General features: G+C 49.6%; 1 protein-coding gene across 1 annotated transcript; it reads left to right on the forward strand.

Annotated features, from left to right (window-relative positions):
- Positions 1–11,774: 11,774 nt before the first annotated feature.
- Positions 11,775–12,475, forward strand: LOC136355202 (uncharacterized). Its single transcript, XM_066307598.1, has 2 exons — positions 11,775–12,161; positions 12,239–12,475. Exons 1-2 carry the CDS (start codon positions 11,775–11,777, stop codon positions 12,473–12,475), a joined length of 624 nt encoding a protein of 207 aa, XP_066163695.1.
- The last annotated feature ends 256 nt before the right edge of the window (positions 12,476–12,731 follow it).

Below are 12,731 nucleotides of genomic sequence, written 5' to 3' on the forward strand. Positions count from 1 at the left end.
AGCATTCCCCTTGTTCCTGAACAAACGCCTTAGCCGTGGTATTATAGGGAAATACCACATCACCTTAGCAGGAATTCTCTTCTTTGTTAGCTGCCCGTCAACTTCTCCTGGATCGTCCCGTCTAATCTTGTATCGTAGTGCTTTGCAAACAGGGCATGCTTCTAGGTTCTCATACTCCTCACCGCGATATAGGATACAATCGTTCGGACATGCGTGAATCTTATGAACTTCCAGTCTTAACGGGCAGACTATCTTCTTAGCCTCGTACGTTGTCTCGGGCAATTTGTTTCCCCCCGGAAGAATGTTCTTGACGAGTTTCAATAAATCGCCAAATGCCTTGTCACTAACCCCATTTTTTGCCTTCCATTGCAACAACTCCAGAGTGGTATCCAACTTTTTGTGCCCCTGCTCGCAACCTGGGTACAACAAAGTTCTGTGGTCCTCCAACATCTTGTCCAATTTATGGGCCTCCTTTTCACTTTCGCAGTCCTCCCTGGCGTCCTGCAACATCTGACCAAGATCATCCGCAACGTCGTTACCATCAGCAGCTATTTCCTCCTCGCCCGTTTGATTTCCTTCAAATCCAACATACTGAGCAAAGTCCAGAATATTGTCGTCTTCCACTTCATCTTCTTCCATTTCAACACCTTGCTCTCCGTGGGATGTCCAACAATTATAGCTTGGCATGAACCCCGACTCAAACAAGTGGAAATGAATAGTCCTGGATGCAGAATACTCCTTCTGATTCTTACACTTATTGCATGGACAACAAATAAAACCCCTTTGCCTGTTAGCTTCGACCACTCTCAAAAAATAGTGCACTCCGTCAATAAACTCTTTGGACCGCCGGTCAGCGTACATCCATTGCCGATCCATCTACATGAGTCAAAAAAACCGCACACAAATAATTATTCTTACAATAATGACAGTCATACAATAATTATAAGATATCTTTATTCATACAAAAATCATAAAATATTACACCAAATAATTCTTAAAAACTATTTGTAAAGTTTTAAACTAATTTTAATGTGTTTTACTTCTTTTAATTTTCATTTTAGTTTGTTTTCTATTATTTAAGATTAACTTTCACTAGAGTTTTCCTTCTCAACTATTTTATAAAACCTTGTTTAGCAAATGAACTAAATTTCTATATATTCTTTCTTCCCCACACACATTTTCTCTCTCATCAACTTACAACTAAATTTTGGAGACAAAAAAAGTGTGCAAAACATAGGTGCAAATGTAGTATGACAAAAAAAAAACATTGGAGGATGAAGTTGCAAACCTTTTAGGCACCTCCGATTTGTATATAATTGTCACGTCCTGATAAATTCATCCCGAATTAAAAATCATTCGCTAAAAGGAATAAAGGAATAATAGAATTAATTAAAATTCGAAAAGAAATTGGCAAACACTAAAATACGTACAAGAAAAATTCAAATGTGGCCCGGAGAATTTTTGTTAAATTCTCCTTGGTCTAAAAGGAGCCCTCAAACTTTAGTGGAATTTTCAGAGCACAAATAATAATTAAGAAGAAATAAACAAAGTTAAAATGATTTTATAAAAAGAAAAGCTCTAAAAAGTCCTTTTTCCCCCTTCTCCCTCTTGGGCCGGCTCGGCCCATCTCCCTCCCTCTCTCTCCTCCTCCCCGCGGCCCACTCGGCCTCTCCCCGCGCGCGCGCCGCTGACGGGCGGGCCCGCCCGCCACCCTCGCTGACGGGTGGGGCCCACCTGTCATCCCTGTCCTCCCGCCGCTCCCGCCGCCTCGCCCGCGCCCTAGCGCCGCCGCCGCCGCCGAATCCGCCGCATCCCGTCGTCCCCGCGTGCAATCAATAGGGGGGAATTATTCCCCGTGATTCCCTCTCTCTTTCCCCCCATTTTTCCCTCCCTCTCTCCCTCGTATTCGTTTGGAAACCTCTTCCCTAACCTCGCCGGCGCCATCAATGGCGGCCGGATCTTCCGCGCCTGTTTCCCCCTCGTCCGGCCGCTCTCTCCCCCTCCCGACCCTATATAAACCCTCCCCGTGCCTCCCTCCACCGTTTCCGCCACTCGCCGCTCTCTCTCCCCGCCGGAATCGAGCTCGCGCCGTCGCCCTCTCTCTCCGTCGTCGCCGCCGAGCTCCGGTCCGCCGCCGTTGTCGCCCCGGACCACCTCTCCCCTCGGCGCCGCCTCCTTCGGCTTCGCCGCATCCCCGGCGACCTCGTCCACCCCTCCGTTTCGCTCGCCGACCACCGGAGCACCGTCGACCCCGTCCACCCGAGCCGCGTCGCCGCCTTCCTCCGCTCCGGTCGCCATTTCCGTCGTCGCCGTCGACCCGGGGTGAGCCGTGGACCGCCGCTTCTTTTCCCCCTTCCCTTCCCCTCTCTCGGCCGCCGCTCCGCCGTGCCTATGGCCACCGCCGGCGACCATAGGGGCGCGGGCGCGCCGCCTCCCGCCGCTGCGCCGGCGTGGCCGCCTTTGGGCGCCCCGCGGCTGCCATGTGGGGCCCGGCCGTCAGCCGCCAGCGCCCTCGGGTGCGGCTGACGCGTGGGACCCACGGCGCCGACCGGTGTGAGCCGGGTGCACCCGGTCCACCGTGGACCGTGAGGCTGCCGCGTGACGCAATAAATCCATTTTAAATTAAAATTTAAATGAAGAAATTCGCAAATATTCATTTAAAGAGCATATAAACTTCAAATGGCCATAACTTGGCCATTTGAACTCGGAATTGGACCGTTCAAGTCTCTAATTTTTCCCTAAGAAGTCAAGAACCCATTTTTATGCTTTGTTTCTGCTTGTTATATGGAGTTTATTAGAGTAAAAGCCTTTTCTTTTCCGTTGGTCGTGTAGACGCTGCAGCTTCGGAGGATCCGCTCTTCGTGGAAGTTGAAGCCGGCGTTTGGGAAAGCGAGCAAGGCAAGTCACATCATCCTTGAGCATATTGAATCCCAGTTTATAAAATTATTTTGATTTAAATTAATGCATTACCGCTTTATTTAAATTCCCGCGTTATCACTGTTTTATTTAGCCATGCCTATTTATCATTGTTAAGACATTATTATTGCTATTGTTATTATTACCTTGTTCACCCTAGGAAAATAAAACCCCAACTAGTGGGTACTCTATTTATGGTTCCACTAGTATGAACTTAGGTAGATGCTTCGCTGGTTAATTAGGCAACATTAGGTGGTTTTATAACTTTAGACTTTGGGAAATCTCATATCATTTGGACATTATGGAATTGTTGGATTATGGTGGAATTGGACATACCCCTCTCTTCCTCTTTCAAAACCCCTAAAACCTGTTTTCCGGTGGGGTTTGGGTGCATGCCAGTTGTGGGAAGTAGCACCCCGGCCAATATAAGGATTAAGCTCGGGCCTCTATTGCAAAGCACTACCGTACTTCCACATGTCTAGTGGGTAAGGCTTAGTTTGTGGCTCAGTCTGGTTATAAACAAAAGTACACGGATGGAGATGGACGAAGTCGGGGGTCGATGGACATCTCTAGGACAAATGAAGGCTACACGAGCTGCGGCCCGGTAGTCGAGATGTCATGGCACATGGCTGGTGTCCTGCTGCTAGGGGCTCAATCCTGCCTACCTGTCCCGGAGGTTCCGGCCGTAGGTGGGGTTGGGTCGGTACTCTTGTCTATGGCTAGGATGGGTTGGAAACTATGTCACGTCTTCCGTCCGTATACCGTGGTACTATGTGGCACGTGGTTACACGTGAGGAAGATGTGTCTTGTGGGTAAAGATGTACACCTCTGATCAGAGTATAATCCATTCGAATAGCCGCGCCCTCGGTTATGGGCAAGCCGAGCAATATACCCAAGTTAGTGTTTTAATTCTTAAAATTTGCTCAACAACTAAAATGTGGAATGGTTGGCCTGGGTTGGCTTGGGACGAGCTGGGACCCAGGGTCGGGTTGCCAGTTCGGTCTGAATCATCGTAGGCCTTGGGTTAAGGCAGGTTCGTGAGGGTTCACGACCTTGATTAATAATACTGTGTAGCTCTAGGATCGTCTTTATAAAATGGCTTTGGGCAACTAAGTGACTTTTAAATGCTGTTTACTGCAAAACTTAACCCCTATATTAATATCCCCTTGTACTCCCCTGCATTAATCATGCATCTGCCGGTGTGGCTTGCTGAGTACTGTGGTTGTACTCATTCTTGCTCTATCTTTCTCCCCCCCTTCAGTAAGAGAAGCTTTGGAGAAGAAGTCTTAGGTGGAGTCTTGGCTTATACCCCAGTTGAGCGCCTGTGAAGATGGAGCCGTAGGCCCGCTAGTCCGCTGCTGTTTATTTTTGATTGTCAGGCCTTAAGTGCCTTTGTAATAATGTAAATATTATCGATATAATAAAGATGTGCCTTTTGTATCATGTTTGTGTGGTGTACCCCGGCTTTTCCTGGGACGGGGATTAATACACTAGCGTTCGGGAAAAGGCAATTTTCTCGGTCGCGACAAGCTGGTGTAACATCCCGGCCTAGGGCTTAATAGGATTAATAGAATACTCATATCAACAAGTTGCAACTTCTTTTCCGGAAGCCAATCTCCAAAGAACTCCAGGGTTAAGCGTACTTGGCCTGGAGCAATTTGGGATGGGTGACCGACCGGGATATTCTTCCCGGGTGCACACGAGTGAGGACAAAGTGTGCAGAAAAGATATGTGTTGGTCTGTGAGGGCAGTCTATGACCTATGAAAGCTATCAGATGTAAGTGGGCCCGGCCTGGGGGAGGCGGGACGTTACAGAAATGGTATCAGAGCCGACTCTCGCGGTTTCACGGGCGCGTGTGTCGCAGTTGCGCAGGCATGGTGCGCATGGCTGGTGTAGACCGGGAGTGGTTACACAGCATGGCACATGCGCTGGCACTGGACACATGGACGTGGCCAAGAGAGGACGTTCCTGGCCTAGGGTTGATCGACGGGGGCGTCGATCTCTCTTAAGGGGGTGAGGGTGTAACATCCCAGCCTAGGGCTTAATAGGATTAATAGAATACTCATATCAATAAGTTGCAATTTTTTTTCCGGAAGCCAATCTCCAAAGAACTCCAGGGTTAAGCGTGCTTGGCCTGGAGCAATTTGGGATGGGTGACCGACCGGGAAATTCTTCCCGGGTGCACACGAGTGAGGACAAAGTGTGCAGAAAAGATATGTGTTGGTCTGTGAGGGCAGTCTATGACCTATGAAAGCTAGATGTAAGTGGGCCCGGCCTGGGGGAGGCGGGACGTTACAGTAATCACCAAAATAAATTCAATAGAAATTTTGGCATGACCTCCCATCTTTTTTGAAGTAATTTTGAAGCTTGCTCGGGCAGCTGGAGGAGGAAGAAGACATATATATATAGGGGTGGAATTTTAGTCCCGGTTGGTAGCACCAACCGGGGCTAAAGATCACCGGGATCATTAGTCCCGGTTGGTATTACCAACCGGGACTAAAGTTAAGATCTTTAGCCCCGGTTGGTACCAACCGGGGCTAAAGATCTTAACTTTACCAACCGGGACTAAAGATCCCGGGGGGGCCTGACAGGTCCTGACAGCATTCGAACCGGGACTAAAGATCAAATATGCCCGTTACCCTTTTGAACCGGGACTAAAGATCATCTTTAGCCCCGGTTTTTATTGCATCCGGGACTATTGTGGAAATCGGCCGACCGACGAAAGATGGTTTCTCCACCAGTGCCTCGTTGGGTGAATTTGAAGAAACACACAATTTCAATATGCAAGAATGAATATAAAAGATTCACAGTCATTCAGCTAATTGAGTCCAAGTGAAATAGAAAAAACCGTAAATGCCGCGCATAATCAATGTATGGTATTAATTAGAAATTGGTTTTTCAAAGAGCCAGAATTGCTCCAAATCAATCGAACCAGTTTGTCCTGCAGTAATAATCCTTGCAACAGTTGTCAATCTGAGTCAACTACAACACTGTCAAAGTTTGGAATTGCCTAAAAGCATGCAATCCAGAACCCCTGCTTTTTACACTACGATAGGGAGACACGTACGATAACTATATCGTTATAAATCCGCTACAGTGTTGTGGGCCGAAACAGCTGTGATCACTGGAGCGGCAGATGATCCGTCGAATCTATAGTTTTTTATAAAGTTACAGTACACTAAATCTAAATTTTAATATGTAATCATACCACGGAGGCAAAGCTAGCACAAAATAAAGAAGGTTCCACTTGCTTGCTTTACTCTAGATTGAATAAAATTTATCTTGATACGGGTGTCTAACTTTGGACTAACAGAGTATATATATGGTGAAAATAGGTAAACTATAGCTAAAATTTTTTTAAAACCGGGTTCCTGGACACCCCCCTAGCAATATGTAGCTCCGCCCCTGCATACCATATCATCATCAACTAACAATAATTACATATTTAATCGTAGAAGCATACAAGATCATCTATAATTTATTTAATTTTACAAATCAACATGAAAGAATATCCAATCATCACCCCTCACATTATTTGCATAATATTTGTAACAAATCTATCTATTATTTTTATAATATTTAATATGTACTTATTAATATGTTTACATTAAAACATAGGTATTTTTTATTTCACGATAAGTACTGTAAACCCTGACGTTTTATTTTTTTTTCTTTTTAAATATATCGAGAATTCTTAGTAATTTTTGCAGTCACAGGGTATCACTTATGCTAATGATATCTCACGCACAATGCGGCACGCCTGGCCCTCGAATCATCCGAGATCCGTTGATGAGACAAACCAAACAGTAGCGTGCAGGGCATCTACCGGATGATACGACGTACCACTACTGATTTTTTTTTGAGAACCGTACCACTACTGATTGATATCGACGTGTTTCACCGTTGCAACCGCCCCCGATTTGGTTCGGTTCGGCCTCGTTTGGTGACTCGCCGTTTCGCCACAATAAATATCCCACCCATCCATCCACCCGAGGACACTACAACGCCAAAGCACTGCACTGTACTGCACAAGCTTCGCGTCTACTCCCTCCCCCCCAAAATGGCGCATCCGGTGGCGGAGGCCGACGAGAAGAGCCCCTTCGGCCGCCTCACCGCGGAGGAGTTCTACGCGCGCCACGGCGTGGTCAACTCCTCCTCCACCTTCGTCAACCCGCGCGGCCTCCGCATCTTCACCCAGCGCTGGGTCCCCGCGGGCGTCGACGCGCCCCTCCTCGGCGCCATCGCCGTCGTCCACGGCTTCACGGGGGAGTCCAGCTGGATGGTGCAGCTCACCGCCGTGCACTTCGCCAAGGCCGGCTTCGCCGTTAACCCAATACGAGATTAATCAAAATTTAAAATAAAAATAAAATAAAATCCAAAATTAGAAAAGAAAAGGAGAGACCATGTAGGAATACAATTTAAAAATAACTAAAATTCGAAATTAAAAATAAAAAATTATAAAAGAAGAATCTATATAAAAACCCAATACGAGATTAATTAAAATTTAGAATAAAAAATAAAATAATATTCAAATTTAGAAAAAATAAAAGAGAGGTCAAGTAGGAATATAATTTTAAAACAACTAAAACTGAAAATAAAAAATATAAATATTAAGGAACACAATACGGTATTATTAAAATTAAAAAAAATAAATTCTGAAATTAGAAAAAGAAAAGAGATTTCAATTAGCAATACAATTTATAAATAACTAAAATTTAACTAAAATTCGGAATTAAAAATAGGGAATATTGAAAGAAGAGTCCATATAAGAACCCAATACGAGATTAATTAATATTTTAAATAAAAATAAAAATAAAATCTGAAATTAGTAAAAAAGAAAAAAAAGATAAGAGTTCAACTAGGAATATAATTTAAAATGAATTAAATTCGGAATTAAAAATAAGCACTATTGAAAGAAGAATCCATATAAGAACCTAATAAAAGATTAATTAAAATTCAGAAAAAAAATATCCAAATTTATAAAAATTAAAAGAGAGTTCAAGTAGGAATACAATTTTGAAACAACTAAAACTGAAAATAAAAAATAAAAATATTAAAGGAACACAATACGATATTATTAAAATTTAAAATAAAAATTCTGAAATTAGAAAAAGAAAAAGATTTCGATTAAGAATATAATTTATAAATAACTAAAATTAGTGATAAAAAAATAAAGAATATCTCTACTATTATAAAAATTGAAGATGTTTTTGCCAAGATTTTGATACGTTGAAGATGTTTTTTCAACGAATTTCGTACGTCGTCTCCTGATAGCTGACGTCGCGAGTCCGTGTCAAGTTACTCCGTAACCAGGGCTCGATTGATTACCGTTGCTTTTATATAATTGTGACACGGATTGGTGGCGATACACGCTGCACAGCTATTGGCTGGTCCTGTTAACACCGGGATTTCCTGCTCGCTGCGGATTAATGACTGTAATCCTTTTTGAATAAAATTGTTTTCTTTTTCTGTAGATTATCCAGAGTAATCATGGCATATGTATATGAAATTAAATAAGATATTGCCTACACTCAAATTAAATATTTGGAGACGACTCCCAGTCGGGCGCCTGTCGCGCCTGGAGAAATACCTTTTACAGAACGCTAGTGTATTAATCCTCGTCCTAGAAAAAGCCAGGGTACACCACACAAACATTAGATAAAAGACACATCTTTATTATATCGATAATATTTACATTATTACAAAGGCACTTCAGGCCTGACAAACAAAAATAAACAGCAACTGTAGGTGAAGTGGGCCCAGGGGTATGCGGAGTAAGGGAAAACTACCTTCCCATCCTGGCGCATGACCTACAGCATGGCTCTACCCTCGTACCCCCGGGGTCGAACGAGCGGTCAGGGGGCCTCGAGGGCCTCGAGGTACCACGTCAAACCTCTCGGGCCCTCGCGCCGTCTTACCCCGAGGGCTCGGGGTGCCACGTCATATCCCTCGGGCCCTCAGGCCGTCTTGCCCCGAGGCCCCCGCCTGTCCACCATTTGGCGGGGGAAGCGAGTGGGGAGAGAGAGCCCATGCTAAGCCTTCTTCAATGAAACACAGCGCCCCAACTGCCCCCTGCCGCATTTAATGCGGTAGGGGCAGACTCGCGGCGTACGCGACTGGTGCATGGCAGACAGGAATGACCGGTCTGTGACCGACCTGTCACCAGTCGCGTCTGACTGGATGGACAGCTGCACCCCCATGTCACATCTGCCTCCAGCGGAGTGGAGGCAGGTATGACCCGTCCCATCGGGAGGGTCATTCGAGATCCTCCCCGCCGGAGGACGGCCACCATGGTTCTTCATCCATTAATGGGAGAATGACAAGGATGTCCCCTGTGTCAGGCAAGGGACGGTGCTGGGCCCCACTCCAAAGAGAAACCATGGCTTAGCTTCCAAGCCAAGGCACAAGACATGTAATTAATGTAGAGAATATTTTCCCTTCTCCCTAGGTAGATCTCGGAGCATGTGTGGTATCTCCTTAGAATATAAAAGGAGGGCCACGTCTAGTGAAAAGGGGGATCAGACTCTGGACCCAGGGGGGATAGCTTCTCTAACTCTAGCTTGTACATCTCAGATTCGGAGGCTTCCCGACCACAGAAGAATCATCATACAAACAGGAGTAGGGTGTTACGCTTCACACCGGTCCGAACCTGTATAATCTCGTTGTGTGCATATTAGCTGATAATTTAGGGGGCGGGTACGTGACTTCTAGAGGCAGGCCCTTTCCCCTGGCCGAACTCACAAAAGGAGGATCCCACGATCTCCCGCTCGAGAGGATCACTCCTCGACAGCTGGTGCGCTAGGTAGGGGGAAGTCTGCGCGCTTCGAAAGGAAGTTGTTTCCTTCCGCCCCAAGTTTTCCTGCGGCCCCGACGATCATGGTCGAGGTTTTAGAGGAAGAAATGGAGATGCATACCCCACCCCTTCCGGGAGTGAAGATGCCAGCGGGAGTCGCAACCCGCGTCACCGCAGACGCGACTAGCGGACTCCACCCCCCCGCGACCCCCCGCAGAGGGAGATTCCCGATCGATCGGGAGGCTCGGCCCTCTCCCCGCCTCTGGATGGGGGGAGGCCGGGGCATGTTCGAGCGCGCCGCCAGCAGCTCGCCTCAGGGCGCACTTCAGGCGGCAGGAGCCCTTCTGCGCCATCCTCCGGTGGACGCGGATCCGGAGGCCCCCGTCCGACGATGGTTGGATGACGTCGCCAACATCGTCACCACTGCCCAGCAGCAGTTGGCCGCGAGTGGCCGTTCCGCCGACACAGGTACGTCACGTACCTCTACCGTCCTCTCCTCGTCAGCAAGGAGAAGGGCCCGTCGGATAGCCACGGCCTCAAGGCGATCTGCGACCCCAACGTCGTCAGGGGTCTCGGAAAGCCGGAGGCGTCATGATGGCCTGTACGGGGGGGGGGGGGGGGGCAGGACGCTCGAGTCAGCATTGAGCGTCAACGAGACGAGCGCCGCGCTACCCGCATGGGAGAAAGCGCCTCCTCGTCTGGAGTGCCGCGTTCCTCCTCGTGCGGCGGCCCGTCCCTCACGTCCACCCCAGGGGGAACTGGTTGGAGGGCCTTCGTGGCGAGTCTCCGGAATGTCCGGTGGCCCCCGAAGTTTCTCCCCAACCTCACAGAGAAGTATGATGGCAGCATCAATCCCTCCGAGTTCCTCCAGATCTATACCACGATCATCGTGGCAGCGGGAGGGGATGACCAAATCATGGCGAATTATTTCCCCATGGCTCTTAAGGGTCAGGCGCGCGGATGGCCTATGACCCAGCCCCCCGACTCCATCCACTCCTGGGAGGACCTGTGACAGCAGTTTATCACAAACTTCTAGGGCACATACCCCCGTCCGGGGGAGGAAGCGGACCTACACGCTGTACAGTGGAAAGACGATTAGTCCCTCCGCTCATACATACAGCGCTTCTGCCAGGTCTGCAACACTATTCCGTGCATCCCGGCCCACGCGATCGTTTATGCGTTTCGGAACGGCGTACGGCACAACCGCATGCTGGAGAAAATTGCCTCCAAGGAGCCTAAGACCACTGCCGAGCTCTTCGAGCTAGCGGACAAGGTGGCTCGGAAGGAGGAGGCGTGGGCTTGGAACTCCCCTAGCACCGGAGCGGCGGCGGCAGCCGCCCCCGAAACTGCCCCCCGCTCCAAGCGGCGGGATAGAAGGGGCAAGCGGAAGAGTCAGCCCGCTCTGATGACGAGGGCCATGTCCTTGCGGCTGATGGGCCCTCGCGGGCCCCGCGCAAGGAAAAGACCACCGGCGGCAAGCCGAGCCCTACCGCCCCTTCCGGTGAGGGTCGGTCGGCGGACAAGTGGTGCTCGGTGCACAATACTTATCGGCACAGTCTCGCCGATTGCCGCTCGGTCAAGAACTTGGCCGAGCGGTTTCGGAAAGCCGATGAGGAGAAGCGGCAAAGTCGACGGGAGGGCAAAACTCCCGCGACCCCCGCCAATGATCTGCGGGAGGAGTCTAAGAAGAAGGCCCCCGCCGATGATGGCGATGACAGCGAGGGTCTGGAATTCCAGATACCTTAGGGAACTGTCGCCACTCTCGATGGGGGGCTTGCGCTTACACATCCCGTTGTGGAATCAAGGCCATGAGGCGTGAGCTTTTGGCCGCCGTCCCGACTCACGAGGCGGCACGGAAGGCGCGTTGGTCGGAGGTGAAGCTCACCTTTGAGCAGAGCGACCATTCGACGGTGCTCGCCCGGGGTGGGAGGTTGGCTCTTGTGGTCTCCCCAACCATCCACAACGTCAAGATGAAGCGAGTCCTGGTTGACGGGGGGGGGGGGGGGGTGGGGGAGCTTGAGCATCATCTCCCCAGCCGCCTTCGACGCGCTCAAGGCCTCGGGGATGAAGCTCCAGCCGTCCTTGCCGATCATCGGCGTGACCCCGGGGCACACGTGGCCTCTCGGCATCATCGACCTCCCGGTGACCTTCGGCAACCCCGCCAACTTCCGCACCGAGCGGATCGATTTTTATGTGGTGGATCTCAATCTGCCCTACAACGCGGTCCTAGACAGGCCGGCGTTGGTAAAGTTCATGGCTGCCACCCACTACGCCTACCTCCAGATGAAGATGCTGGGCCCTAATGGTCCCATCACAGTCTCTAGCGATGTCAAGGTTGCCCTCACCTGCGTGGAGTTGCGCGCCGACAACCTGGCGGTGGCCACGGGGCGGCAGACCCCGGAGGCCTCCGTGTCCCGCGCTTCCAAGAAGCGCCTCGCCTTGGCTGATGAGGTACCCATCAAGGAGATCCCCCTGGCGATGATCCGTCCAAAACCGCCAGAATTGGCGGGACCTTGGACGCTGCATAGGAAAGCGCGCTCGTCTCCTTCCTGCGGGTAAACTCCGACGTCTTCACATGGAAGCCGTCGGACATGCCTGGGGTCCCCAGGGAGGTGATCGAGCACCGGCTTGCTGTGCGGCCGGACGCGCGGCCTGTTCGGCAGAAAGTGTGGTGTCAAGCCCCGGAGCGGCAAGCCTTCATCCGAGAGGAGGTGGCGCGGCTCCTGGAGGCTGGCTTCATCCGTGAGGTGATCCATCCGAAGTAGCCGGCAAACCCGGTGGTTGTCCCGAAGGCCAACGGCAAACTCCGGATGTGCGTCGACTACACGGACCTCAAGAAGGCATGCCCCAAAGATCCTTTCCTTTTGTTGCGCATAGATCAGATAGTCGACTCCACTGCGGGGTGCGACCTTTTGTGTTTTCTAGACGCCTACTCTGGGTATCACCAGATCCGCATGGCTAGGGAAGATGAGGAAAAAACTGCTTTCATCACTCCTGTGGGCACCTTTTGTTATACAACTA

Source organism: Oryza sativa, chromosome 1 (genome assembly GCF_034140825.1).
Source record: "Oryza sativa Japonica Group chromosome 1, ASM3414082v1".
NCBI classification, from domain to species: Eukaryota; Viridiplantae; Streptophyta; class Magnoliopsida; order Poales; family Poaceae; genus Oryza; species Oryza sativa.

What these genes read in the sequence shown, in the direction of transcription:
- LOC136355202 (XM_066307598.1), top strand. Translation starts at nt 11,775, where the DNA reads ATGAAGCTCCAGCCGTCCTTGCCGATCATCGGCGTGACCCCGGGGCAC. An exon ending in GCCTCGCCTTGGCTGATGAG is followed by an intron (nt 12,162 to 12,238) that starts GTACCCATCAAG and finishes GACGCTGCATAG; the next exon opens with GAAAGCGCGCTCGTCTCCTT.